The 27,582-nt window shown below is 67.1% G+C and overlaps 1 protein-coding gene across 1 annotated transcript; it reads right to left on the reverse strand.

Annotated features, from left to right (window-relative positions):
- Positions 1-715: 715 nt before the first annotated feature.
- On the reverse strand, positions 716-26,619 carry PDE2A (phosphodiesterase 2A; the record flags this gene model as incomplete). Its single annotated transcript, XM_054179324.1, has 11 exons — positions 26,575-26,619; positions 9,290-9,379; positions 7,761-7,849; positions 6,343-6,452; positions 5,019-5,074; positions 4,867-4,926; positions 3,119-3,278; positions 2,243-2,295; positions 1,558-1,632; positions 1,397-1,438; positions 716-784 (listed from the first exon to the last, which is right to left on the reverse strand). Coding segments are annotated over exons 1-11 (825 nt in total), but the record flags the coding sequence as incomplete, so codon positions are not given.
- Between the last annotated feature and the right edge of the window lie 963 nt (positions 26,620-27,582).

A 27,582-nucleotide genomic window follows, 5' to 3' on the forward strand; every position in this document is an offset into this window, starting at 1 on the left:
GGCAACTCCCCAGTGGGCACCCATGTGGTGCCTCCCCACAGGGCACTCAGGTGGGCATCTCTGCATTGGGCACCAAGGTAGCTCTCTCCACATGGGCACCCATGGGGCACCCAGGTGGGCATCTCCACATGGGCACCAACTGGGCACCAAGGTGGGCAACTCCCCAGTGGGCACCCATGCGGTGCCTCCCCACAGGGCACCCAGGTAGGCATCTCTGCATGGGGCACCAAGCTGGGACTCTCCACACGGGCACCAATGGGGTACCCATGTGGGTATCTCTACATGGGCACCAACTGGGCACCAAGGTGGGCATCTCCTCAGCAGGCACCCATGTGGTGCCTCCCCACAGGGCACCCAGGTGGGCGTCTCTGTGTGGGTATCTCCACATGGGCACCAATTGGGCACCAAGGTGGGCATCTCCCCAGCGGGCACCCATGTGGTGCCTCCCCACAGGGCACCCAGGTGGGCATCTCCATGTGGGGCACCAAGCTTGGTGTCTCCACATGGGCACCAATTGAGCACCAAGGTGGGCATCTCCCCCTAAGTCACCTAGGTGGGTCTCTTCACACGGGCACCAATGGGGCACCCAGGTGGGCATCTCCCCATGCGGCAGTAAGGTGGGCAGCTCCCCGTGGGGCACCGAGGTGGGCACCTCCTCATCCCCAGCAGAGGGCACACGACGCCCCCTAGGGGAGCTGGCAGGGCTGGCACCCACCTGGCTGATGTCCTGCAGGGTGATTGACTTCTTGTCCTCCACCACCCTGCCCAGGCGCCCGAAGGTCAGCTGCGGGGGCACGAGCTGCCCTCAGCCCCTGGCACTCCCTGCCCCGTGCCCACCCTGTGCCTGCCCCAGTCCTGCCCTGTGCCCACCCTGTACCAGCCCTGTGCCCACCCTGTGCCTGCCCCAGTCCTGCCCTGTGCCCACCCTGTGCCAGCCCTGTGCCCACCCTGTACCAGCCCTGTGCCCACCCTGTGCTAGCCCCGTGCCTGCCCCAGTCCCACCCTGTGCTGGCCCTGTGCCCACCCTGTGCCTGCCCTGTGCCCACCCCAGTCCTGCCCAATGCCCACCCTGTGCTAGCCCCGTGCCTGCCCCAGTCCAACCCTGTGCCAGCCCCATGCCTGCCCTGTGCCCACCCCAGTCCCACCCTGTGCCTTCCTTGTGCCCACCCCGTGCCTGCCTTGGTCCCACCGTGTGTTGGCCCTGGTCCCACCTTGGTCCTGCCCTGTGCTGGCCCTGGTCCAGTCCTGTGCCCACCCCAGTCCTTCCCTGTGCCAGCTCTGTGCCATCCCCATGCCTGCCCTGTGCCCACCCTGGTCTGGCCCTGGTCCCCCCCTGCTCCCTCCCTGGTCTCACTCCAGTCCTGCCCTGTGCCCGCCCCGTGCCCGCCCCGCTCACCGAGAAGCTGATCTCCTCCTCCAGCACTCTGTCCCCTACCACCTGCAAGGGCCAGGAGGGGGTGGCTGAGGTGCCAAGGGGTGCCCAGGCCCCGGGGATGCCAAGGAGGGGTTGGAGGGAGAGGGGGAGGGTTGGCAGGGCAGGGTGGGCACAGCACCCACCTGGCAGAACAGTTGGTGGTTGTCCTCCGAGACCAGCAGCAGGCAGCAGCTCAGGGACTCTGTCTCCTGCTTCAGCTTCAGGGGGGGGTGGGCACGGGGTTGGGGGGCACCAGCCTCAGGGTGCCCCCCAGCTGCCCAACAGCTGCCCCCCAGCTGCCCAGGGGGGTGGTGCCCAGAAGATGGTGCCAGGGGAAGGGGGCCGGGGGGGGGGGGGGGATGTCCGAGGAAAGGGCCTGGGGGGAGGGCCTGGAGTAGGTGCCCGGGGGAGGGGGGGGGGTGCCCAGGGGGATGCCCAGGGGAGGTGTCTGGGAAGGATGCCAAGGAGGGGTGCCAGGAGCAGGTGCCCAGGGGGGATGTCTGGGAGGGGTTCACGGAGTGGGTGCCCAAGGGGTGGGTGCCCAAGGGGGGATGCCAAGGGTGGGTGCCTGGAGCAGGTGCCCAGGGGGAATGCCCAGGGGGGTGTCTGGCATGGGTGCCCGGGGGGGGTGCCCAGAGTAGATGCTGAGGGGGGGGTGCCCAGGGGAGATGTCTGGGAGGGGTTCACGGAGTGTGTGCCCAAAAAGGGTGCCCTGGAGAGGTGTCCAGGGGGAGAGGGGGCCCGGGGGTGGCCTGGAGTAGGTGCCCGGGGGGTGGGGGGGGGCGGTGGTGCCCAGGGGGGTGCCCGGGGCTGGGGGTTGCCACTCACATAGTTGATGACCTTCAGCTGCAGCGAGGCCGCATCCAGGTCGTAGAGCTCCCCTGCACCGGGGGTGAGAGACCCCCACTGGCACCCTGCCCACCCACCCCCACCCCACCCTGGGGGCCCCTCCCCAGGGAGGAAAGTCTCCAGGGTGCAGGTGCTCCCAGTGCTGTCCCCCCAACCCCTGGACCCTCACCCTTCTGTCCCCACCCCCCCTTGGAACCCCATCCCTGTGTCCCCATCTCCCCTGGACCCCCATCCCTGTGTCCCCATCCCCCTTGGACCCCCATCCCTGTGTCCCCATCTCCCCTGGACCCCCATCCCTGTGTCCCCATCTCTCCTGGACCCCCATCCCTGTGTCCCCATTACCCCTGGACCCCATCTTGCTCTCCCCATCCCCCTTGATCCCCATCCTGGTATCCCCATCCCCCCTGGGCCCCCATCCTGCACTCCCCATCCCCCCTTGACCCCCATCCTGCTCTCCCCATCCCCCCTTGACCCCCATCCTGCTCTCCCCATCCCCCCTGCTCTCCCCATCTCCCTTGACCCCCATCCTGCTCTCCCCCTCCCCCCTGCTCCCCCATCCCTGTGTCCCCATCCCCCCCGGGCCCCCATCCTGCTCTCCCCATCTCCCTTGACCCCCATCCTGCTCTCCCCCTCCCCCCTGCTCCCCCATCCCTGTGTCCCCATTACCCCTCGGTCCCCAGCCTGCTCTCCCCATCCCCCCTGCTCCCCCATCCCTGTGTCCCCCATCCCCCCCGGGCCCCTATCCTGCTCTCCCCATCCCCCCTGGCCCTTCTCATCCTGGTGTCCCCCATGCCCCCAGCTCCCCCCCTCTCCCCCCCGCTCCGTGCCAGTGCCCCCCCCGGGGGGTGCCCTCACCACAGAGCTGCAGGATCTTGCAGTCCAGGTCGCTGTAGCTGCTCCCCGGCTCCTTCTCAGCCTTGGTCAAGGAGGTCTGGGAGGGGCTGGGGGAGAGGCTGCCCTGGGGCGGGGGCTGCAGCTTCTGCAGGGCTTGCAGGCGCCGGTAAGCCACCAGGGTCTGCGGGGGGGCACACGGGGGGCCGTGGGCACCTGGGGGAAGGGTGCCCGGGGGGCATGGGGACACAGGGATGGGGGCCCGGGGGGGATGGGGAGAGCGGGATGGGGGCCCGGGGGGGATGGGGAGAGCGGGATGGGGGCCCGGGGGGGATGGGGACACAGGGATGGGGGCCCGGGGGGGGATGGGGACACAGGGATGGGGGCCCGGGGGGGGATGGGGACACAGGGATGGGGGCCCGGGGGGGATGGGGACACAGGGATGGGGGCCCGGGGGGGGATGGGGACACAGGGATGGGGGCCCGGGGGGGGATGGGGACACAGGGATGGGGGCCCGGGGGGGGATGGGGACACAGGGATGGGGGCCCGGGGGGGGATGGGGACACAGGGATAGGGGCCCAGGGGGGCATGGGGACACAGGGATAGGGGCCCGGGGGGGATGGGGACACAGGGATAGGGGCCCGGGGGGGCATGGGGACACAGGGATAGGGGCCCGGGGGGGCATGGGGACACAGGGATAGGGGCCCAGGGGGGCATGGGGACACAGGGATAGGGGCCCGGGGGGGCATGGGGACACAGGGATAGGGGCCCGGGGGGGCATGGGGACACAGGGATAGGGGCCCAGGGGGGGAAGGGGACACAGGGATGGGGGCCCGGGGGGGGAAGGGGACACCAGGAACGGGCGGGGTAGGGGGGATGGGGGGCCGGAGGGATGGGGAGAGCAGCATGGGGGGGGGGGGGTGTGGGGGTGGATGGAGACACCAGGATGGGGGGGCCAGGGAGGATGGGGGGCCGGGGGTATGGGAAGAGCAACATGGGGGTGGGGTGGATGGGGACACCAAGATGGGGGGGGGCAGGGGGGATGGGGGGCCGGGGGGGAGGGGGAGAGCAACATGGGGGTGGGGTGGATGGGGACACCAGGATGGGGGGGGGGGCAGGGGGGATGGGGGGCCGGGGGGGATGGGGAGAGCAGCAGGGGGGTGGGGTGGATGGGGACACCAGGATGGGGGGGGGGGCGGGGGGGATGGGGAGAGCAACATGGGGGTGGGGTGGATGGGGACACCAGGATGGGGGGGGGGCAGGGGGGATGGGGGGCCGGGGGGGGATGGGGAGAGCAACATGGGGGTGGGGTGGATGGGGACACCAGGATGGGGGGGGGCAGGGGGGATGGGGGGCCGGGGGGGATGGGGAGAGCAGCAGGGGGGGGTGGGGGGTGGATGGGGACACCAGGATGGGGGGGGGCAGGGGGGATGGGGGGCCGGGGGGGATGGGGAGAGCAGCAGGGGGGGGTGGGGGGTGGATGGGGACACCAGGAGGGGGGGGGGGCAGGGAGGATGGGGGGCCGGGGGGGATGGGGAGAGCAGCAGGGGGGGTGTGGGGGGTGGATGGGGACACCAGGGGGGGGGGGCAGGGAGGATGGGGATACCATTGGGAGCATCTCCACCATGGACTTTCACCCGTGGAGAGGGGACCCCAGGGCGGGGGCGGGCGGGCAGGGCGCCACTGGGGGGGGGTAGGGGGGTGCCGGTGGGGGTGAGGGTGGGCTGGCAGGCGGGGGAGGGGTGCCCAGGCGCCCGGCAGGGGGCACTGACGTGTCTCTCCAGGGCACGCAGGTTCTGCTCGTCAGAGTCACTCAGCTGCCCGCAGTGCACCTGGGGAGGGGGTGCCGGGGGGTCAGCAGCCGGTGGTGCCCGGGAGCCGGTGCCCGGGAGCCCCGAGGGCCCGGCCTGCGCCCCCTGCTCACCAGGATGACGCAGACCACGGTGCTGCTCTCCTTGTCCACCAGCGGCAGGATGAGAACTGAGGGGGGAGGGCTGGGCTGGCACCCAGGGTGGCACCGGGGGGCTGGGCGCTCGGAGGGGGCTCAGTGTGGCCTCCTGTGCCACCCACCCAGCCAGCTCCAGCCAGCCAGCTCTAGCCACCCATCCATCCACCCACCCACCCACCCCCTTCCCCATCCAGCCCTCTCCAGCCCTCCCTCTCCATCCCCTCCATCCCTCCGTGTCTATCCAGCCCTCTCCAGCCCTCTCCCTCCCTTCCTTTCCATCCCTCTATCTCTATCCATCCCCATCCATCCCTCCCTGTCTATCCATCCCCCTCCATCCCTCCCTCTCCATCCCTCCCTGTCTATCCATCCCTCCCTGTCTATCCATCCCCCTCCATCCCTCCCTCTCCATCCCTCCCTGTCTATCCATCCCCCTCCATCCCTCCCTCTCCATCCCTCCCTGTCTATCCATCCCTCCCTGTCTATCCATCCCTCTCCATCCCTCCCTCTCCATCCCTCCCTGTCTATCCATCCCCCTCCATCCCTCCCTCTCCATCCCTCCCTGTCTATCCATCCCCCTCCATCCCTCCCTCTCCATCCCTCCCTGTCTATCCATCCCCCTCCATCCCTCCCTCTCCATCCCTCCCTGTCTATCCATCCCCCTCCATCCCTCCCTCTCCATCCCTCCCTGTCTATCCATCCCCCTCCATCCCTCCCTCTCCATCCCTCCCTGTCTATCCATCCCTCCCTGTCTATCCATCCCCCTCCATCCCTCCCTCTCCATCCCTCCCTGTCTATCCATCCCCCTCCATCCCTCCCTCTCCATCCCTCCCTGTCTATCCATCCCTCCCTGTCTATCCATCCCCCTCCATCCCTCCCTCTCCATCCCTCCCTGTCTATCCATCCCCCTCCATCCCTCCCTCTCCATCCCTCCCTGTCTATCCATCCCTCCCTGTCTATCCATCCCTCTCCATCCCTCCCTCTCCATCCCTCCCTGTCTATCCATCCCCCTCCATCCCTCCCTCTCCATCCCTCCCTGTCTATCCATCCCCCTCCATCCCTCCCTCTCCATCCCTCCCTGTCTATCCATCCCCCTCCATCCCTCCCTCTCCATCCCTCCCTGTCTATCCATCCCTCCCTGTCTATCCATCCCCCATCCATCCCTCCCTCCCCATCCCTCCCCATCCCTCCATCCCTCTCCATGCCTCCCTCCCCATCTCTCCCCATCCCTCTATCCTTCTCCATGCCTCCCTCCCCATCCCTCCATCCCTCCCCACCCAGCCTCCCCTCCCCCCAGCCCCACCTTGTGTGCCAGGTGCCAGGGGCGCTGCCAGGGGTGCCAGGTGCTTGCCAGGCAGCTCTGCAGGGGGCAGCCCCCCGCACTCCAACCGCTTCTGCCTCCGCACCGCATCCCTGCGGGGGCAAGGCACGGCCTGAGCCTCCCCCTGGCACCTGGGCAGGGCAGGGCACAGCCCACGGGCAGGGCACAGCCCGTGGGAGGGGCACAGCCTCAGGGCAGGGCAGGGCACAGCCCATGGGATGGGCACAGCCTCAGGGCAGGGCACACCCCGTGGGCAGGGCACACCCCGTGGGCAGGGCACACCCCGTGGGATGGGCACAGGCTCAGGGCAGGGCACACCCCGTGGGCAGGGCACACCCCGTGGGAGGGGCACAGCCTCTGGGCAGGGCAGGGCACAGCCCATGGGATGGGCACAGCCTCAGGGCAGGGCACACCCCGTGGGCAGGGCACACCCCGTGGGCAGGGCACACCCCGTGGGATGGGCACAGCCTCAGGGCAGGGCACACCCCGTGGGCAGGGCACACCCCGTGGGATGGGCACAGCCTCTGGGCAGGGCAGGGCACAGCCCATGGGATGGGCACAGCCTCAGGGCAGGGCACACCCCGTGGGCAGGGCACACCCCGTGGGATGGGCACAGGCTCAGGGCAGGGCACACCCCGTGGGCAGGGCACACCCCGTGGGATGGGCACAGCCTCAGGGCAGGGCACACCCCGTGGGCAGGGCACACCCCGTGGGAGGGGCACAGCCTCTGGGCAGGGCAGGGCACAGCCCATGGGATGGGCACAGCCTCAGGGCAGGGCACACCCCGTGGGCAGGGCACACCCCGTGGGCAGGGCACACCCCGTGGGATGGGCACAGGCTCAGGGCAGGGCACACCCCGTGGGCAGGGCACACCCCGTGGGATGGGCACAGCCTCAGGGCAGGGCACACCCCGTGGGCAGGGCACACCCCGTGGGATGGGCACAGGCTCAGGGCAGGGCACACCCCGTGGGCAGGGCACACCCCGTGGGATGGGCACAGGCTCAGGGCAGGGCACACCCCGTGGGCAGGGCACACCCCGTGGGATGGGCACAGCCTCAGGGCAGGGCACACCCCGTGGGCAGGGCACACCCCGTGGGATGGGCACAGGCTCAGGGCAGGGCACACCCCGTGGGCAGGGCACACCCCGTGGGATGGGCACAGCCTCAGGGCAGGGCACACCCCGTGGGCAGGGCACAGCCCATGGGATGGGCACAGCCTCAGGGCAGGGCACGCCCCATGGGCAGGGCCATCCCAAAGCCACTCCCAGGGCAGGGACAGACCCAGGGCAGGGGTACCCCGAGGAAGGTGACACCCCCGGGGCGGGGACAGCCTGGCCAAGGTGTCCCCTCCCCGTGCCGAGGGCCCCTGGTGGGCAGGAGGGGGGCAGGGCAGGGCCAGACCTGATCTTGCCGTGGGGGGGTAGCTCGTGGGGGGGGTCGTCACACAGCAGCCTGGGGTCCCCCTCCCGCAGGTACAGGTAGAGGTGCTCCTGGGGGGGGGGGATGGGGGGACACATGTGAGGACACCATGGAGCCAGCACTGCAGGGCCACCAGCACCACCCCCAGGGCCACCAGCACCCCCCCAGGGCCACCAGCACCACCCTCAGGGCCACCATCACCATCCCATGGCCACCAGCACCCCCCCAGGGCCACCAGCACCCCCCCCAGGGCCACCATCACCATCCCATGGCCACCAGCACCCCCCCAGGGCCACCAGCACCCCCCCCAGGGCCACCAGCACCATTCCATGGCCACCAGCTCCCCCCAGGGCCACCAGCACCACCCCCAGGGCCACCAGCACCATCCCATGGCCACCAGCACCCCCCCCAGGGCCACCAGCACCATCCCATGGCCACCAGCACCCCCCCTAGGGTCACCAGCACCCCCCCCAGGGCCACCAGCACCATCCCATGGCCACCAGCACCACCCTCAGGGCCACCAGCACCCCCCCTAGGGTCACCAGCACCCCCCCCAGGGCCACCAGCACCATCCCATGGCCACCAGCACCACCCTCAGGGCCACCAGCACCCCCCCCAGGGCCACCAGCACCCCCCCCAGGGCCACCAGCACCATCCCATGGCCACCAGCACCACCCTCAGGGCCACCAGCACCCCCCCCAGGGCCACCAGCACCACCCCCAGGGTCACCAGCACCATTCCATGGCCACCAGCTCCCCCCAGGGCCACCAGCACCACCCCCAGGGTCACCATCACCATCCCATGGCCACCAGCACCACCCTCAGGGCCACCAGCACCCCCCCAGGGCCACCAGCACCACCCCCATGGCCACCAGCTCCCCCCAGGGTCACCATCACCATCCCATGGCCACCAGCACCACCCTCAGGGCCACCAGCACCCCCCCCAGGGCCACCAGCACCCCCCCAGGGCCACCAGCACCCCCCCCAGGGCCACCAGCACCATCCCCAGGGCCACCAGCACCACCCCCAGGGCCACCAGCACCATCCCATGGCCACCAGCTTCCCCCAGGGCCACCAGCACCACCCCCAGGGCCACCAGCGCCCAGCCTGGCCACCAGCACCACCCCCAGGGCCACCAGCACCCAGCATGGCCACCAGCACCACCCCCAGGGCCACCAGCACCACCCCCAGGGCCACCAGCACCACCCCCAGGGTCACCAGCACCATCCCATGGCCACCAGCTCCCCCCAGGGCCACCAGCACCACCCCCAGGGCCACCAGCACCATCCCCAGGGCCACCAGCACCCTCCCAGGGCCACCAGCATCACCCCCAGGGCCACCAGCATCACCCCCAGGGCCACCATCACCATCCCATGGCCACCAGCACCACCCCCAGGGCCACCAACACCACCCCAGGGGCACCACGACCATCAGGATCACCCCCAGCACCCCAGGGCCAGCATGCCCTGGTGGGCACCAGGCTGAGCCCGGCACGGTGCCCACCCCACCTACCACCCTGGGCAGCAGGGAGATGAGGGCATGGCGCAGGCTGTCCCGCAGGCTGCCGACGTCCAGCACGGCCCCCAGGCTCAGCAGGGCATCCTGGGGGGCACCAGGGGTCAGGGGGGCACCAGCAGGGCCACCACCAGCACCCCCCAGGGCCACCAGGCCCATCAGGGCAAGGTGGCACAGAGCCACAGGGAGGGGCACTAGGGGTCAGGGTGACACCAGCAGGGCCACCACTGGCACCCTGGGGCCACCAGCGACTGGCAACACCACCCTAGCAGTAGCCACAGTGTCCCAACTAGTAGCCACAGCGTCCCCCCCAACAGTAGCCACAGTGCCTCCTCCAGTAGCCACTGAGTCCCCCCCCAGCAGTAGCCACGGGTCCCCCCCAGCAGTAGCCACGGTGTCCTCCCCCAGTAGCCAGGGCATCCCCCCCCAGGCAGTAGCCACGGTGCCTCCCCCAGTAGCCACAATGTGTCCCCCCCAGCGGTAGCCACGGCGCCCCCCCCAGCGGTAGCCACGGTGCCTCCCCCAGCAGCCACAATGTCCCCCCGCCAGCGGTAGCCACGGCATCCCCACTAGTAGCCACGGCGTCCCCCCCCCCCAGCAGTAGCCACAGTGCCTCCTCCAGTAGCCACGGTGTCCCCCCCCAGCAGTAGCCACGGTGCCTCCCCAGCAGTAGCCACAATGTCCCCCCCCAGCAGTAGCCACGGCATCCCCACTAGTAGCCACGGCGTCCCCCCCGCCAGCAGTAGCCACAGTGCCTCCTCCAGTAGCCACGGTGTCCCCCCCCAGCAGTAGCCACGGCGTCCCCCCCCCCAGCAGTAGCCACAGTGCCTCCTCCAGTAGCCACGGTGTCCCCCCCCAGCAGTAGCCACGGTGTCCCCCCCCAGCAGTAGCCACGGTGTCCCCCCCCAGCAGTAGCCACGGTGTCCCCCCCCAGCAGTAGCCACGGTGTCCCCCCCCAGCAGTAGCCACGGTGTCCCCCCCCAGCAGTAGCCACGGTGTCCCCCCCCAGCAGTAGCCACGGTGTCCCCCCCCAGCAGTAGCCACGGTGTCCCCCCCCAGCAGTAGCCACGGTGTCCCTGCCCCAGCGCTAGCCACGGTGTCCCCCCCAGCGGTAGCCAGATGAAGACCTGAGCTGCCCCTGGGCTCTGTCCCTTCCTTCCTCAGCCCCAGAGGGGGCAGCAGGGACCCCTCAGAGACCTTTTGGGCACCACCCCCAGCTCTGCACCCCAGGGACCTCTCCAGCTCCATGCCACCCCTGCAGCATCCTCAGCTGCCTCTGTGCCACCCCTGCAGCACCCTCAGCTGCCTCTGTGCCACCCCTGCAGCACCCTCAGCTGCCTCTGTGCCACCCCTGCAGCATCCTCAGCCGCCTCTGTGCCACCCCTGCAGCATCCTCAGCTGCCTCTGTGCCACCCCTGCAGCATCCTCAGCTGCCTCTGTGCCACCCCTGCAGCATCCTCAGCTGCCTCTGTGCCACCCCTGCAGCATCCTCAGCTGCCTCTGTGCCACCCCTGCAGCATCCTCAGCTGCCTCTGTGCCACCCCTGCAGCATCCTCAGCTGCCTCTGTGCCACCCCTGCAGCATCCTCAGCCTGGTCCATGCCACCCCTGCAGCATCCTCAGCTGCCTCTGTGCCACCCCTGCAGCATCCTCAGCCTGGTCCATGCCACCCCTGCAGCATCCTCAGCTGCCTCTGTGCCACCCTGCAGCATCCTCAGCTGCCTCTGTGCCACCCCTGCAGCATCCTCAGCTGCCTCTGTGCCACCCCTGCAGCATCCTCAGCTGCCTCTGTGCCACCCTGCAGCATCAGCTGCCTCTGTGCCACCCTGCAGCATCAGCTGCCTCTGTGCCACCCTGCAGCATCCTCAGCTGCCTCTGTGCCACCCTGCAGCATCCTCAGCTGCCTCTGTGCCACCCCTGCAGCATCAGCTGCCTCTGTGCCACCCTGCAGCATCCTCAGCCGCCTCTGTGCCACCCCTGCAGCATCCTCAGCTGCCTCTGTGCCACCCCTGCAGCATCCCCAGCCTGGTCCATGCCACCCCTGCAGCATCCTCAGCTGCCTCTGTGCCACCCCTGCAGCATCCTCAGCCTGGTCCATGCCACCCCTGCAGCATCCTCAGCTGCCTCTGTGCCACCCCTGCAGCATCCTCAGCTGCCTCTGTGCCACCCCTGCAGCATCCTCAGCCTGGTCCATGCCACCCCTGCAGAATCCTCAGCTGCCTCTGTGCCACCCCTGCAGCATCCTCAGCCTGGTCCATGCCACCCCTGCAGAATCCTCAGCTGGCTCTGTGCCACCTGCCCACCCTTGGAGCACCCTCAGCCAGGTTCTTGTCACCCTTGGAGCACCTTCATCTGGCCCCATGCCAACCTTGGAGCACCCCCAACCAGAACTGTGCCACCCACCTACCCTTAGACCATGCTCACCCAGGTCCCTCTCACCCTTGCAGCATCCTCAGCTGCCTCCATGCCCTTGCCCCATCCTTCTCTTGGTCCATGCCACCCTTGGAGCATCTTCAGCTGGGTCCTTGCCACCCTTGGAGCATCCTCAGCTGCCTCCATGCCCTTGCCCCATCCTTCTCTTGGTCCATGCCACCCTTGGAGCATCTTCAGCTGCCTCCATGCCCTTGCCCCATCCTTCTCTTGGTCCATGCCACCCTTGGAGCATCCTCAGCTGCCTCCATGCCCTTGCCCCATCCTTCTCTTGGTCCATGCCACCCTTGGAGCATCTTCAGCTGGGTCCTTGTCACCCTTGGAGCATCTTCAGCTGCCTCCATGCCCTTGCCCCATCCTTCTCTTGGTCCATGCCACCCTTGGAGCATCCTCAGCTGCCTCCATGCCCTTGCCCCATCCTTCTCTTGGTCCATGCCACCCTTGGAGCATCTTCAGCTGCCTCCATGCCCTTGCCCCATCCTTCTCTTGGTCCATGCCACCCTTGGAGCATCTTCAGCTGGGTCCTTGTCACCCTTGGAGCATCTTCAGCTGGGTCCTTGTCACCCTTGGAGCATCCTTCTCTTGGTCCATGCCACCCTTGGAGCATCTTCAGCTGGGTCCTTGCCACCCTTGGAGCATCCTCAGCTGCCTCCATGCCCTTGCCCCATCCTTCTCTTGGTCCATGCCACCCTTGGAGCATCCTCAGCTGCCTCCATGCCCTTGCCCCATCCTTCTCTTGGTCCATGCCACCCTTGGAGCATCTTCAGCTGGGTCCTTGTCACCCTTGGAGCATCCTCAGCTGCCTCCATGCCCTTGCCCCATCCTTCTCTTGGTCCATGCCACCCTTGGAGCATCTTCAGCTGGGTCCTTGTCACCCTTGGAGCATCCTCAGCTGGCTCCATGACCTTGCCCCATCCTTCTCTTGGTCCATGCCACCCTTGGAGCATCCTCAGCTGTGTCCATGCTACCTTGGGAGCTGGTCTGGGGGGCAGCTGGGAGGTGCCCAGAGGTGCCAGCGGCCGTGGGTGCCCTTGGCACTGGCTGGGATCCCAACAGGGCTGCATCTCCAGCTGCCTACTCCCACTGGAGACACAAGCACTGTAGAATGCAGCCAGGCCATGTCCTTCTGTCCTTCCTGGTGTCCTTCTGTCCCTCCATGGTGCCTCAGGTCACCCTCCTGGTGTCCTTCTGTCCCTCCATGGTGCCTCAGGTCACCCTCCTGGTGTCCTTCTGTCCCTCCATGGTGCCTCAGGTCACCCTCCTGGTGTCCTTCTGCCCCTCCTGGCTTAAGTGTCCATCCTGCTGTCCCTCTGTCCGTCCCTGGTGGCTCAAGTGCCCATTCTGATGTCCATCCCAGGGGGAGGGAGGAAGGCTGGGAATGGCATCCCACAGATCCCACTTGATCCCACTCACCCCAATGGATCCCACTTTTCCCACTCACCCAACTCATTCCCACTTGATCCCTCCTCATTCCAACCATCCCACTTGTCCCACTCATTCCAATCATCCCATTTGATACCCCTTGATCCCACTCACCCCATTTGATCCCACTCTTCCTCCCTCATCCCACTTCATCCCACTCACCCCACTTGATCCCACTCATCCCATTCTTCCTCCCTCATCCCACTTGATCCCACTCACCCCACTTGATCCCACTCATCCCATTCTTCCTCCCTCATCCCACTTGATCCCACTCATTCCAGTCAGCCCATTTGATCCCACTCATTCCAGTCAGCCCATTTGATCCCACTTGATCCCACTCATCCCACTTGATCCCACTTCATCCCAGTCATCCCACTTGATCCCATTTGATCCCACTCGATCCCACTCGATCCCACTCATTCAAAGCATCCCATTTGATCCCACTCATTCCCACTTGATCCCACTTGTTACAGTCATGCCACTTGATCCCAGTCATTCCCACTTGATCCCACTCACTCCCACTTGATCCCACTCATTCCTACTTGATCCCACTCATTCCCACTCGATCCCACTTGATCCCACTCATTCCCACTTGATCCCACTCATTCAAATCATCCCATTTGATCCCACTCATTCCCACTTGATCCCACTCATTCCAGTCATCCCACTTGATCCCACCCACCCCGCTTGATCCCACTCATTCCAACCATCCCATTTGATCCTACTCATTCCCACTTGATCCCACTCATTCAAAGCATCCCATTTGATCCCACTCATTCCCACTTGATCCCACTTGTTCCAGTCATCCCACTTGATCCCACTCATTCCCACTTGATCCCACTCATTCCAGTCATCCCACTTGATCCCACCCACCCCACTTGATCCCACTCATTCCAACCATCCCATTTGACCCCACCTGATCCCCCTCCCCCCGCTCATCCCAACTCCCCCCCCCGTGCCAGCACTCCCAGCGCCGGGGGGGCTGCAGACCCTCTGCCGAAGCTCCGGAGGGCGCAGCCGATGCCGAGGGGCTAATCACGGAGCTAATCAAGGAGCTAGGTAAGGGGCTAATTAACCAAGGGGCTTAATTAAACTCCCAGACTGGGAACTCCCAAAGGGAACCTTTGCCATCCCTTGGGAATGTCTCCTCTGGAAGCCCGAGGGCGGAGCCCCCTTCCTGCCTCCCCCCCCTGGCTCCCGGCACCTCCCCGCCTTGGATGCGGGGGGGCTGAGGGGAACGATCCCGATCCATTTGCCCGGCTCCACGGAGGGGAGGGCTGGGATCTGGGGCTGCAGCCACACCGGCCCCAGTGTTCCCGGCTGCACGGCGGGCCGCTCCCCGATCCGACCCGCAGAGGAAGCCCGGGCCCCCCCCAGCCCTGGCACCGGCAATGCCACCTGCAGCCGCTCCCAGCCCTGGCACCGGCAATGCCACCTGCAGCCCTGCGGGCAGGGAACCAACACTCCCCCGGGAAGAGCTTGCCCGGAGCCGGAGCCCAGCTCCCCAGGAGGACACAGAGGGATAATGAACTCCATGGAGTTCCTTTCCCCCCTTCTCCCATCCCTTCCTCCTTCTCCCTTCCCCCCCCTCTCTCCCATCCCTTCCTCCTTCTCCCTTCCCCCCCTCTCTCCCATCCCTTCCTCCTTCTCCCTTTCCTCCCTCTCTCCCATCCCTTTCCCCCCTCTCTCCCATCCCTTTCCCCCTCTCTCCCATCCCTTTCCCCCTCTCTCCCATCCCTTCCCCCCCTCTCTCCCATCCCTTTCCCCCCCTCTCTCCCATCCCTTTCCCCCCTCTCTCCCATCCCTTCCTCCCCTCTCTCCCATCCCTTCCTCCCCTCTCTCCCATCCCTTCCTCCCCTCTCTCCCATCCCTTCCTCCTTCTCCCTTTCCCCCCCTCTCTCCCATCCCTTCCCCCCTCTCTCCCATCCCTTCCCCCCCTCTCTCCCATCCCTTCCTCCTTCTCCCTTCCCTTCCCTTCCCTTCCCTTCCCTTCCCTTCCCCCCCTCTCTCCCATCCCTTCCCCCCCTCTCTCCCATCCCTTCCTCCTTCTCCCTTCCCTTCCCTTCCCTTCCCTTCCCTTCCCTTCCCCCCCTCTCTCCCATCCCTTCCCCCCCTCTCTCCCATCCCTTCCCCCCCTCTCTCCCATCCCTTTCCCCCCTCTCTCCCATCCCTTTCCCCCCTCTCTCCCATCCCTTTCCCCCCTCTCTCCCATCCCTTCCTCCTTCTCCCTTTCCCCCCCTCTCTCCCCTCCCTTCCTCCTTCTCCCTTCCCTTCCCCCCCCCCCTCCCATCCCTTCCCCCCCTCTCTCCCATCCCTTCCTCCTCCTCCAGGACTCCTCCTCCTCCTCTCCCAGCTGGAAGCTGCTGACCCAAGCCTCCCTTTTTGCCCCCCACCCCCCCACCCCACTGCCCCCCAGGTTGTGCCCCCAAGCCCTGAGGCCCCAGCCCCCTTCCCACCCCCCAGAGCCCACCACGGCCACTCCTTGGCACCCCCAAAGAAGCAGCTGAAACCCTCCCTCCCCCCTCCTTCCCCTCCCCCCCCCCCCAAAAAAAAGGACCTCCAAAGCCTCAGGACCCCTCCCCAAGATGAGCTCCAGCAGCTGGTGGCCACCAGAAGCATTTGTGGAGCAAGCTGCTGGTGGTAAAAATAGCCCCAGGCTGTGATTCATCTCCTCCCCGCCCCCCCCTTCCATTCCCACCCCCCCACACACCCACTCCCCTCCCCCCCCCAGCTCCTGCAGCAGCTCTGAGCACCCCCTCCCAGCGCTCCCCAGCACCCCCTCAGCCCAGCTGCTCTGCTGGCAGTGGTTAAATATAGCCCAGCCCCGGCGGGCTGCTGGCCACCAGGAGATGCCAACAGGCAGAGCTGGCAGGGGAGGGATGGCAGGAGGGGCATCAACAGGAGGGAATTGGGGGGGAGGGGGGATTGGGGGGAGAAGGGAATGGGGAAAGTGAGGCAGGGAAGCAGGGCCTGAGGGCACAGAGTCCGACCTGACAGGACACCGAATGCCAGAACCCAGCCTGGTGGTGGGGAAGGGAGCCCTGGTGCCCACCCAGGCCAGCAGGGCACACCCAGCCCCGTGCCCAGGGGCACCATGGCACCAGGGAGGGGTTGGAAGCTCTCCACAGCCTCTCTGGGCAGCCTGCTCCAGGCCTCTCCAGCAGCCTCACCCCAAACAAGTTGCTCCTGCTGGCACCTCCTGGCTGCCCCTTGCTGCCCCTTGAGCCCTGGGCAGCACTCAGCAGATGCCAGCCCCAGGCTCTTGCCCCCACAGCTCCTTGAGCTCTTGCTGTGCATTGCTCAGCTCCCCTCTGGGGCTGCTCTGCTGCAGCCTCAACCCCCCCAGCTCCCTCAGCTGCTCTTCACAACTTTGGCAGACCCTTCCCCACCTTCTCCAGACCCTTCCCCACCTTTGTTGTCCCCCCCTGGCCCTCAGCCTCTCCCCAGCACTTCCCAGGCTCTGCCCTGGGCAGCCCAGCCCTGGCCCCAGCCCTGCAGCTGTGGCCTCCCCAGGACAGAGCAGAGGGGCAGCACAACCTCCCTGCCCCTGCTGCTGCCCACACTCTGCTCCATGCCCCCCCCAGACACCTTTGGCCTCCCCCAGGGCACCTTGCTGGCTGCTGGGCACCTCCTTGTGCCCACCCAGCACCCCCAGCTCCATCCTTGCCCCCTTGTCCCCAGCCCAGCATTGCTCCAGGACCCTTCCCCCAGCCCTCCAGCGACCACTCCCCAGGGAATCATCTCCCCCAGGGAGGGGCTGGGGGCACAGCAGCCCTGCTGGCAGCCACCACCCTGCCAGGGAGCTGCGACCTGGTTTGAGATCCAGAGGAAGGATGAAGAAGGGATTTGGGGGGGGGGGGGGGGGGGGAAGGGGGACGGGAGGGGGGGGCTGAGGCTGATGAGCCCCTATCTGAGGTCACCCAGAGAGGTGCCAGCTGCCCCCTGGCTGGCACCAGCCCAGGGCAAGCTGTTGGGGGGGCTCTGCTGCCTGGGGTGGGGCTGCCCTTGAAAGGTCCTTTCCAAGCCCTGAGCCTCCGCTCGCCACCCCCCCACAGCCCCTCCCCCTCCAGCAGCATCCCTGGGGGGAAGGTGCAGAGCAGGAGAAGAGGAAGGGATGGAAGGAGAAGGGGAAGGGGAAGGCATCCATCAGCTGCCAGCCTGCAGCTCCGGGTCCCAGATCTCATTGCTTTAATCTAATCAAGGCAGCGAGCAACCTGCAACCCGCAGGAGCTCCTTAATTAGCTGCTCTTTAAAGGGGGCCTTAATGAGCCTCCTAATGAGGCTCGACGGGAAGGAGACGCTGCTGGGAGGGCTCTTGCCTCCCCGCGGTCATTTAGCCCAGGTCCTGGCGTGGTCAGCTCCAGATGAGGAGATCTGGAGCCGCAGGGCAGAAACCCTGGCACTGAGCCGCCCCTGGCACCCGGAGACGCTGGGCTGAGGGCGCCCAGCGCTGCAGGATGGGGAGCTGGGGGGGGAGGGGAGGGAGCAGGCACCCCCAAAACCCCCACACCGTGAACCTCACAGCTCCAGACCTGTCCCGGGCTCTCCATCAAGGAAGGAGAAGCTCACGGTCGGGTTTGGGCTGGGCTTGACCTCACAGCTCCAGCCCTGCCTCAGTTTCCCCAATCAGCTCAGGGTCACAGCCAGGAAGGAGCAGCTCAGGGTTGGGTTTGGCTTGGGCTGGGCTGTCCTGAGCCCCTTGCTGACCTCACAGCTCCAGCCCTGCCTCAGTTTCCCCGTGGGCTGCAGGGGGGGTGGTCTTTGTGGGATGCTCTGCAGGGGGGGAGGGGGAGGTGGGTTGGCACAGGGTGGTCCTCTTGGGGCACTTTGGTGGAGAGTTTGCACAGGGCTGAGACCAGGCAGCCCCTGGGGAGATCTTTGCATGCCTGGGGACACCCCCATGGCCAAGGGGTCACCTCTATGTCCATGGGGACACCCCCGTGCCCATGGGGACACCTCCACATCCCTGAAGATACCCCCATGTCCCTGAGGTCCCCTTCACGTCCTTGGGGACCCCCCCCCCCCCCTCCTCACCCCAATGTCCCTGGGCCCCCCATAACTGCCTCCAGGACCCCTTTTGATCCTCCCCCTCTCCCCCAACTCCAGCCTTTTCCAACCCCTCTCCTCCCATGTCCCCTGAGCCACCCTCGGGAGCTGTCCCCCTGCCCCCCCCCCCCCGCGGCTGTCCCCTTGCCGCCCCCCAGCTCCGCTGCGGGAACAGAGGCAGAGTCAAGGTCGCTTCCTGTTGATGTCCCTTCGTCGGGCAGGGACAATCCTCAAGGATTTCCCGTCCGCAGGAACACCGACGGGGCCCCCCCGAGCCCCCCCCCCCGCCCGCCCCGACGGCCGCCGGCTGTCCCCAAGCCCTGCCGCCCGGCCCCCAGCCCGGCCGTGGGGAGGGGACAAGGACCCCCTCAGCCCCACGGCACTTGTCCCCCAGCCCACGTCCCCTGCCTCTGGGCAGCAAGAAGATGAAGCCACGCAGGTCCCCAAACCCCTCCTGTCATTCCCTGGCCACCAGCTCCCCTCCCCACGGCCACCAGCTCCCCTCCCCACGGCCACCAGCTCCCCTCCCCATGGCCACCAGCTCCCCTCCCCACGGCCACCAGCTCCCCTCCCCACGGCACAGCCACAGCCCTGCAGCCCTCAGCATCCTCCCGAGGCGGCCACAGCTGCACCGGGAGCAGCATCCTTGGCACCCACCCAGCTGCATGCCAAGGGACAGCCCTGAGCCACCCAGGTGCCCACCCTGGCACCCAGCTGCATGCCAAGAGACAGCCCTGAGCCACCCAGGTGCCCACCCTGGCACCCAGCTGCATGCCAAGGGACAGCCCTGAGCCACCCAGGTGCCCACCCTGGCACCCAGCTGCATGCCAAGAGACAGCCCTGAGCCACCCAGGTGCCCACCCTGGCACCCAGCTGCATGCCAAGGGACAGCCCTGAGCCACCCAGGTGCCCACCCTGGCACCCAGCTGCATGCCAAGAGACAGCCCTGAGCCACCCAGGTGCCCACCCTGGCACCCAGCTGCATGCCAAGGGACAGCCCTGAGCCACCCAGGTGCCCACCCTGGCACCCAGCTGTATGCCAAGGGACAGCCCTAAGCCACCCAGGTGCCACCTAAAGGACAGGAACAACCCTAAGCCAGCCAGGTGCCCACCCTGGCACCCAGATGCATGCCAAAGGACAGCCCTAAGCCACTCAGGTGCCCACCCTGGCACCCAGCTGCATGACAAGGGACAGCCCTGAGCCACCCAGGTGCCCACCCTGGCACCCAGATGCATGCCAAAGGACAGCCCTAAGCCACTCAGGTGCCCACCCTGGCACCCAGCTGCATGCCAAGGGACAGCCCTGAGCCACCCAGGTGCCCACCCTGGCACCCAGCTGCATGCCAAGGGACAGCCCTGAGCCACCCAGGTGCGACCTAAGGGACAGGAACAACCCTAAGCCACCCAGGTGCCCACCCTGGCACCCAGCTGCATGCCAAGAGACATCCCTAAGCCACCCAGCTGCATGCCAGGGGACAGCCCTGAGCCACCCAGGTGCCACCTAAGGGACAGGAACAACCCTAAGCCAGCCAGGTGCCCACCCTGGCACCCAGCTGCATGCCAAGAGACAGCCCTAAGCCAGCCAGGTGCCCACCCTGGCAGCCAGCTGCTGGGGAGGCTGATCCCAAGCCTTTGGAGCATTGCAGGCAGAGGGCTCCAGGAGGGAGCTGGCACCATCCCCATCCCTGGCACCACGGTGCCCATCCTGTCCCCCACTGGCCAGCAGCACCTCCCAGCTGGCTCTGAGGGACCTCGGCCCTGGGGCTCTGCCAGGCTGAGGCTTGCCAGGGCTGGACCTGCTCCAGAGCATCCCAGAGGGCATGCAGCCCGCAGAGGAGCTCGGAGGAACAGGGCTGGGGGCGAGCAGGGGGGCAGGGAGGGGGCTTTGGGGAGGGGGCCGGGGCACCCCCCAGCTCTCCTGGCACGGGCAGTGCCAGCTGGGCTGTGAGCTGGCAGGGGGGGAGCTCATCCCGGAGCTTCTGCTGGGATCTGGGCAAATTGAATTCCAGGCATCTGCAGCTGGAGGGGAATTGGATTTGGGAGAAGCCTGAGGAGCAGGGGGGGGAGGGGAGGGGAGGAGGGGGCTGGGGGCTGCTGCCCTTGGGGGGCAGCTCTGGGTGTGCAGGAACCTCCTGGGATTGCCACTCAGGAGAGGGCTTGGGCACCCAATGCCAGAGCCCAGCCTGGTGGTGAGGGGGTGGGAAGGGACCCCCAGAGCCTACCCCGTGCTCAGGGGCACGCCCAGCAGCTTGCCCAGGGGCACCATGGCACCAGGGGGGGTTGGAAGCTCTCCACAGCCTCTCTGGGCAGCCTGCTCCAGGCCTCTCCAGCAGCCTCACCCCAAGCAAGTTGCTCCTGCTGGCACCTCCTGCCTGCCACTTGGTGCCCCTGGGCACCCCTCAGCAGATGCCAGCCCCCAGCCTCTTGCCCCCCAGCCCTGCAGCTGTGGCCTCCCCAGGGCAGAGCAGAGGGGCAGCACAACCTCCCTGCCCCTGCTGCTGCCCACACTCTGCTCCATGCCCCCCAGGACACCTTTGGCCTCCTTGTCCCCCAGGGCACCTTGCTGGCTGCTGGGCACCTCCTTGCCCCCCAGCACCCCCAGCTCCTTCTCCTGGCAGCTGCTCCCCAGCAGCTCCCCCCTGGGCTGTGCTGCTGCAGGAGGTTGTCCCTGCCCAGGGGCAGTTCCCTGCCCTTGCCCTGCTTGGCCTTCAGCAGCTTCCTGTCCAGGGCTCCCTGGCACTGCCAGCGCAGCCTGAGGGCTGTGCCCACTGCTGCCAGCTGGGTGCCAGCAGCAAACCGGCACAGGGTCCCCTCTGAGCCTTCCTCCAGCTCTGTGATGAAGATGCTGCCTGAGGCTGGAGCCAGTCCTGCCCCCCACAAGCTCCAGGCCTCCCCCCCCCAGCCCCTGCCCCATCACCCACAGCCCCCTGAGCTGTGTCCTTCAGCCTCTCCCCCACCCTCCTCACCCTCTCCCCAACCCCCACCCTCCTCACCCTCTCCCCATCCCCCACCCTTCAGTGGGGACGTTCTGGGGGTTCAGTGTCTCACTGGAGCCCAGGTGGCCACCACCCACTGCTGCCCCCTCGCCCCCCAGCCGCTCTCTGCCATCACTGATGGGTCCCAGAGGGTCCCCCTGGAGCTGCTTTGGACTCTCAGCCCCGCAGGGAAGGAGGTCTCCTGGTCCCTAACCCTGACCCCTCCCCAAACCCCCAAGCTCAGGACCCCATCACCACAACCCCAAACCCCAGGACCCCAACCTCAGGACCCCCTCCTCATAACCCCAACCCCAGGAGCTGCTTTGGACTCTCAGCCCCAGAGGGGAGGAGGTCTCCTGGTCCCTAACCCTGACTCCTCCCCAAACCCCCAAGCTCAGGACCCCATCCTCACAACCCCAACCCCCAGGGTCCCCTCCCCATAACCACAACCCCCAGGGCCCCCCAAAACCCCAACCCCCAGGGTCCCCTCCCCATAACCACAACCCCCAGGGCCCCCTCCTCATCAGCCCAACCCCAGGAGCTGCTTTGGCCTCCCAGCCCCGGCGGGGGGAGGTCTCCCGGTCCCTGCCATCACCTCCCTGCAGAATGGCTCAGCTCAGCTCCAGCAGCCCAAGGTCAGCCCTGGTGGCCACCAAGGCCGGGAGGATTCTGCCCCCAGGCTGCATCCAGCCCGAGGAATTCCTCTCCCCCTCCACCCCCGGCACAGCAAACCTCAATCCCAGCCCCGGCTGCTCCTCACCCAAACCTCAGCCAGGCACCAGCAGCACCCTCCTGGGGAGCTGCAGCCCTGGGGTGCACCAGCAGCACCCAGACCCCAGCTCCTCTATCCTTGGGGTGCACCAGCAGCACCCAGACCCCAGCTCCTCTATCCTTGGGGTGCACCAGCAGCACCCAGACCCCAGCTCCTCTATCCTTGGGGTGCACCAGCAGCACCCAGACCCCAGCTCCTCTATCCTTGGGGTGCACCAGCAGCACCCAGACCCCAGCTCCTCTATCCTTGGGGTGCACCAGCAGCACCCAGACCTCATCTTCTCCACCCTTGGGGTGCACCAGCAGCACCCAGACCTCATCTTCTCCACCCTTGGGGTGCACCAGCAGCACCCAGACCTCATCTTCTCCACCCTTGGGGTGCACCAGCAGCACCCAGACCTCATCTTCTCCACCCTTGGGGTGCACCAGCAGCACCCAGACCCCAGCTCCTCTATCCTTGGGGTGCACCAGCAGCACCCAGACCCCAGCTCCTCTATCCTTGGGGTGCACCAGCAGCACCCAGACCCCAGCTCCTCTATCCTTGGGGTGCATCAGCAGCACCCAGACTCCCTAAACCCCAACCCCCAGCACCCCCTCCCCATAACCCCCAACCCCAGGACCCATGCTCATAACCCCCAACCCCAGCACCCCCCTAAACCCCAACCCCCAGCACCCCTCCCATAACCCCCAACCCCCAGGACCCCCCTAAAGCCCAACCCCCAGGGCCCCCTGCTCATAACCCCCAACCCCAGCACCCCCCTAAACCCCAACCCCCAGCACCCCCTCCCCATAACCCCCAACCCAGGAAGCCCCTAAGCCCAAACCCCCAGCACCCCCTCCCCATAACCCCCAACCCCAGCACCCCCTCCCCATGGGCCTGATCCTGCACCCATCACCAAATCTCTCCTCGGGGACTGGTTGGGAAGCTCCGAAGTGGGAGAAGAAAGGGGGGGGGGAGGGGGGAGGGTGGTCGTCTTCTCCTCCTCCCCCCCACCCCCCTCCCCACCTAGGGCTGACCTTTGGGAGGGTGGGGGAGGAACCCAACCCTTCCTCCCGGCGTGGAAGGCGGCAGCAGCTCAGCCCTTTTCCTCCCCTTTATGGCCCTGCTGATGGGTCCCGCAGGAAGCTCAGGGACACAAATGTCCCCCCCCCGCCCCCTGCCACCCCCCCCCCCTCCGCTTCCAGTGTCACCATCACACCCCCCCCCCGCTCCTCCCCCGCCTCAAACTGGTCCTTACTGGTGGGGAAACTGAGGCAGGAGCGACCCTGCCACCACCATCATCATCCTCATCCTCAACCCTCTGCCTGGTGGCATCTAAAGACCTTGGGGACAGCATGTGGGGGGCTGGGGGTGGCCCCCCCCCGCCTCCAGTGGCACCATTCCCCCCCACCCCAAACTGGTCCTTACTGGTGGGGAAACTGAGGCAGGAGCGACCCTGCCACCACCACCATCATCATCTTCATCATCATCCTCATCCCCAACCCTCTGCCTGGTTGCATCTAAAGACCTTGGGGACAGCATGTGGGGGGCTGGGGGTGCCCCCTCCCCTCCAGTGTCACCATTTCCCCCTCCCCTCCAACCCTAACTGGTCCTTACTGGTGGGGAAACTGAGGCAGGATCATCCTCCTCCTCCTCCTCCTCCTCATCATCCCCAACCCCCTTCCTGGTGGCATCTAAAGACCTTGGGGGCAATGTTGGGGGCAGGTGGGGGACACCCCACCTCCCTTGGGGACAATGTGGTGGTCTCCCCCCTCCCCCCCCTCCCCCAAGCTCCTTCCTGTGGACTGGTCCCAATTAGGGCCCTGATGGATGCCCAGCCCGAGGCTAATTGGATTGGGAGGAAGAGGAGGCCCAGCTTCGGCCTCACCTTCCTCATCCCAGCTCATACTGGGGGGGGTGGGGAGGGGCATGATAAAGATGCCCCCCCCGGCAGCCCCATACCCCCCCCCCAGCTCCAAACACCTCCCCTGGGGGTCCCAAAGCAGCACCCAGGGCACTGGGATGGGGGTGGGAAATGGGTCTGGGGGCAGGTATGGATGGACTGGGATTTGGCAGAGCCCACATGGAGGAGGTGAAGCCTTCCAGACTGGGATCAACCTCTCCAGACTGGGATCAGCCCCTTCCAGACTGGGATCAGCCCCTCCAGACTGGGATCCAACCCTTCCAGACTGGGATCAGCCCCTCCAGACTGGGATCCAAGCCCCTCCAGACTGGGATCAGCCCCTCCAGACTGGGATCAGCCCCTCCAGACTGGGATCCAACCCTTCCAGACTGGGATCAGCCCCTCCAGACTGGGATCCAACCCTTCCAGACTGGGATCCAACCCTTCCAGACTGGGATCAGCCCCTCCAGGCTGGGATCAGCCCCTCCAGGCTGGGATCCAACCCTTCCAGACTGGGATCAGCCCCTCCAGGCTGGGATCAGCCCCTCCAGGCTGGGATCCAACCCTTCCAGACTGGGATCAGCCCCTCCAGGCTGGGATCAGCCCCTCCAGACTGGGATCCAACCCTTCCAGACTAGGATCAGCCCCTCCAGGCTGGGATCAGCCCCTCCAGACTGGGATCCAACCCTTCCAGACTGGGATCAGCCCCTCCAGGCTGGGATCAGCCCCTCCAGACTGGGATCCAACCCTTCCAGACTGGGATCAGCCCCTCCAGACTGGGATTCAACCCTTCCACACTGGGATCAACCCTTCCAGACTGGGATCAACCTCTCCAGACTGGGATCAACCTCTCCAGACTGGGATCAGCCCCTCCAGACTGGGATCCAGCCCTTCCAGACTGGGATCCAGCCCTTCCAGACTGGGATTCAACCCTTCCACACCGGGATCAACCCTTCCAGACTGGGATCCAGCCCCTCCAGACTGGGATCCAGCCCTTCCAGACTGGGATCCAGCCCTTCCAGACTGGGATCAGCCCCTCCAGATCGGGATCCAACCCTTCCAGACCGGGATTCAACCCCTCCAGACTGGGATGAACCCTTCCACACTGGGATCAACCTCTCCAGACTGGGATCAACCCTTCCAGACTGGGATTCAGCCCTCATAGACCAGTATGAACCCTTCCAGACTGGGATCAACCTCTCCACACTGGGATCCAATCCTTCCAGACTGGGATCCAGCCCTTCCAGACTGGGATCCAGCCCTTCCAGACTGGGATCAGCCCCTCCAGATCGGGATCCAACCCTTCCAGACCGGGATTCAACCCCTCCAGACTGGGATGAACCCTTCCACACTGGGATCAACCTCTCCAGACTGGGATCAACCCTTCCAGACTGGGATTCAGCCCTCATAGACCAGTATGAACCCTTCCAGACTGGGATCAACCTCTCCACACTGGGATCCAATCCTTCCAGACTGGGATCCAACCTCTCCAGACCGGGATCCAGCCCCTCCACACTGGGGTTCAACCTCTCCACACTGGGATTCAACCCTTCCAGACTGGGATTCAACCCCTCCAGACTGGGATTCAACCCCTCCAGACTGGGATGAACCCTTCCACACCGGGATCAACCTCTCCAGACTGGGATCAACCCTTCCAGACCGGGATTCAGCCCCTCCAGACCGGTATGAACCCTTTCAGACTGGGATCAACCTCTCCACACTGGGATCCAGTCCTTCCAGACCAGGATCCAACCTCTCCAGACCAGGATCCAGCCCCTCCACACTGGGGTTCAACCTCTCCACACTGGGATCAGCCCTTCTAGACTGGGATCAGCCCCTCCAGACTGGGATTCAACCCTTCCAGACTGGGATTCAACCCCTCCAGACTGGGATGAACCCTTCCACACCGGAATCAACCTCTCCAGACTGGGATCAACCCTTCCAGACCGGGATTCAGCCCTTATAGACCGGTATGAACCCTTTCAGACTGGGATCAACCTCTCCACACTGGGATCCAATCCTTCCAGACCGGGATCCAGCCCCTCCAGACAGGGATCCAGCCCCTCCAGACCGGGATCCAGCCCTTCCACACTGGGGTTCAACCTCTCCAGACAGGGATCCAGCCCCTCCAGACCGGGATCCAGCCCTTCCACACTGGGGTTCAACCTCTCCACACTGGGATCAGCCCTTCCAGACTGGGATCAGCCCCTCCAGACTGGGATCCAAGCCCCTCCAGACTGGCACCAGCCCCTCCAGACTGGGACCAGCCCCTCCAGGCTGTGCTGCCCGCCAGCAGCCCCCTCCCCACATTTGAGGCGCAGGAGCCGTGGCCCCAGCCCTTTCCCCCTCCACCTCCTGGGCTGCAGCCCCCTGCCCCGTATCCAGCTGCTCCATACTGGGGGGGAGGGAGTGGCCTACCGGGGGTCCCCCTTCCCATTACAGCCCCCCCCTCAAGCCAGGGCTGATGCTAGGGGGGGGGCCAAGAGCTCAGCTCTTGGGGCTCCCACTGCGAGCAGAGCCGGGGGGGGGGGGCCCACAGGCAGGGGAATGGAGACCCCACCTCCAACCCCCCCCCCCCAACCCCAGACACAGAACCCCCTCTAGCCACCCCCTCCCCAACCCTACAGCCCACAGGTGACCCTCCCCAGCCACAAGAGACCCTCCCCCCTCAGCCCCGAGGGCTCTTCACACCCCCTCCCCCCATTTTCACGCGTGTCCCGCCCCCCCCCCGGGGGGGGGGGGGGGGGGTCACTCACATTGTCCTGGAGGGTCCCCATGGCGTGGCTCAGCTGTGGGTGTCCCCCCCCCGAACTGGGACCAGCACTGGGGCCGCCCCCTCCGCCCCCCCCCCCCCCCCGGCCCAGCCCATTTCCTCCCCACCCCCACCCCCCCGCCACCTCCTTCCTGCGTGGGGGGGGGGGGGGACACAGAGCCCAGAGCGTCCTGAAGCCCTGAGGGGGGGGGGGGGCGCCCACGGAGACGGCACAGACAGAGCCCCCCCCCCCCCCCCCAACAGCTTCGTGCCTCAGTTTCCCCCCCCTCAGGTTCTCCCGGGGGGGGGGGGGATGTGTGTGTTCGCGGACCCCCCCCCCCCCGCCAATAAAACAGCAACGAGGGGGAGCTCAGTCTCGAGTGGGGAGGGGGTCGCGCCGCACCCCCACCCTGGGAGGCACAGCCGGCGCCGCCCTCCCCTCCCCAACCTCCCCCCGCCCCCCAAAATCGATCCGGGACCCCCCCCCCAATAGAAACCTGAAGATCCACCCCCCCCCCCCCAGGACTGGTGGGACTGGGTGGGGAGGGGGCTCAGCAGGATCGTCCCGGCCCCGAGTGGGAGGAGACCCGGGGTGGGGGGCCGGGGTGGGGGTCTCGGGTGGGAAGGGAGGAGACTTTAGGGGTTCGGGGGGGGGGGGGGAAATTGGGTCCGAGGGGCTGAGAAGGGGGGGGGGGTATAGGGGGGGAGGGGGTTCAGCAAGGCTGTCCCAGCCCTGAGTGGGGGGCGGTGGGGGGAGTCTCGGGTGGGAAGGGGAAGTGGGTCCGAGGGTCTTCGGGGGGGGATGGTGGGGGGTGTCCGGTGGGGAGGGGCGGAGGAGGGGGCTCAGCAAGGCTGCCCCAGTCCTGGGGTGCGGGGGGAGGTTGGCTTGGGGGTCCCGAGTGGGACAGGAAGTAGGGTTGGGGGGGGTCCCGGCTGGAGATCCTGGGTGGGGAGTGGGCTCAGCAAGGCAGCCCCGGTCCCGAGGGGGAGAAGCTGTGAGGGGGCTCTGGGC

This window comes from Dryobates pubescens, unplaced genomic scaffold, assembly GCF_014839835.1.
Source record: "Dryobates pubescens isolate bDryPub1 unplaced genomic scaffold, bDryPub1.pri scaffold_112_arrow_ctg1, whole genome shotgun sequence".
In the NCBI taxonomy this organism is placed as follows: Eukaryota; Metazoa; Chordata; class Aves; order Piciformes; family Picidae; genus Dryobates; species Dryobates pubescens.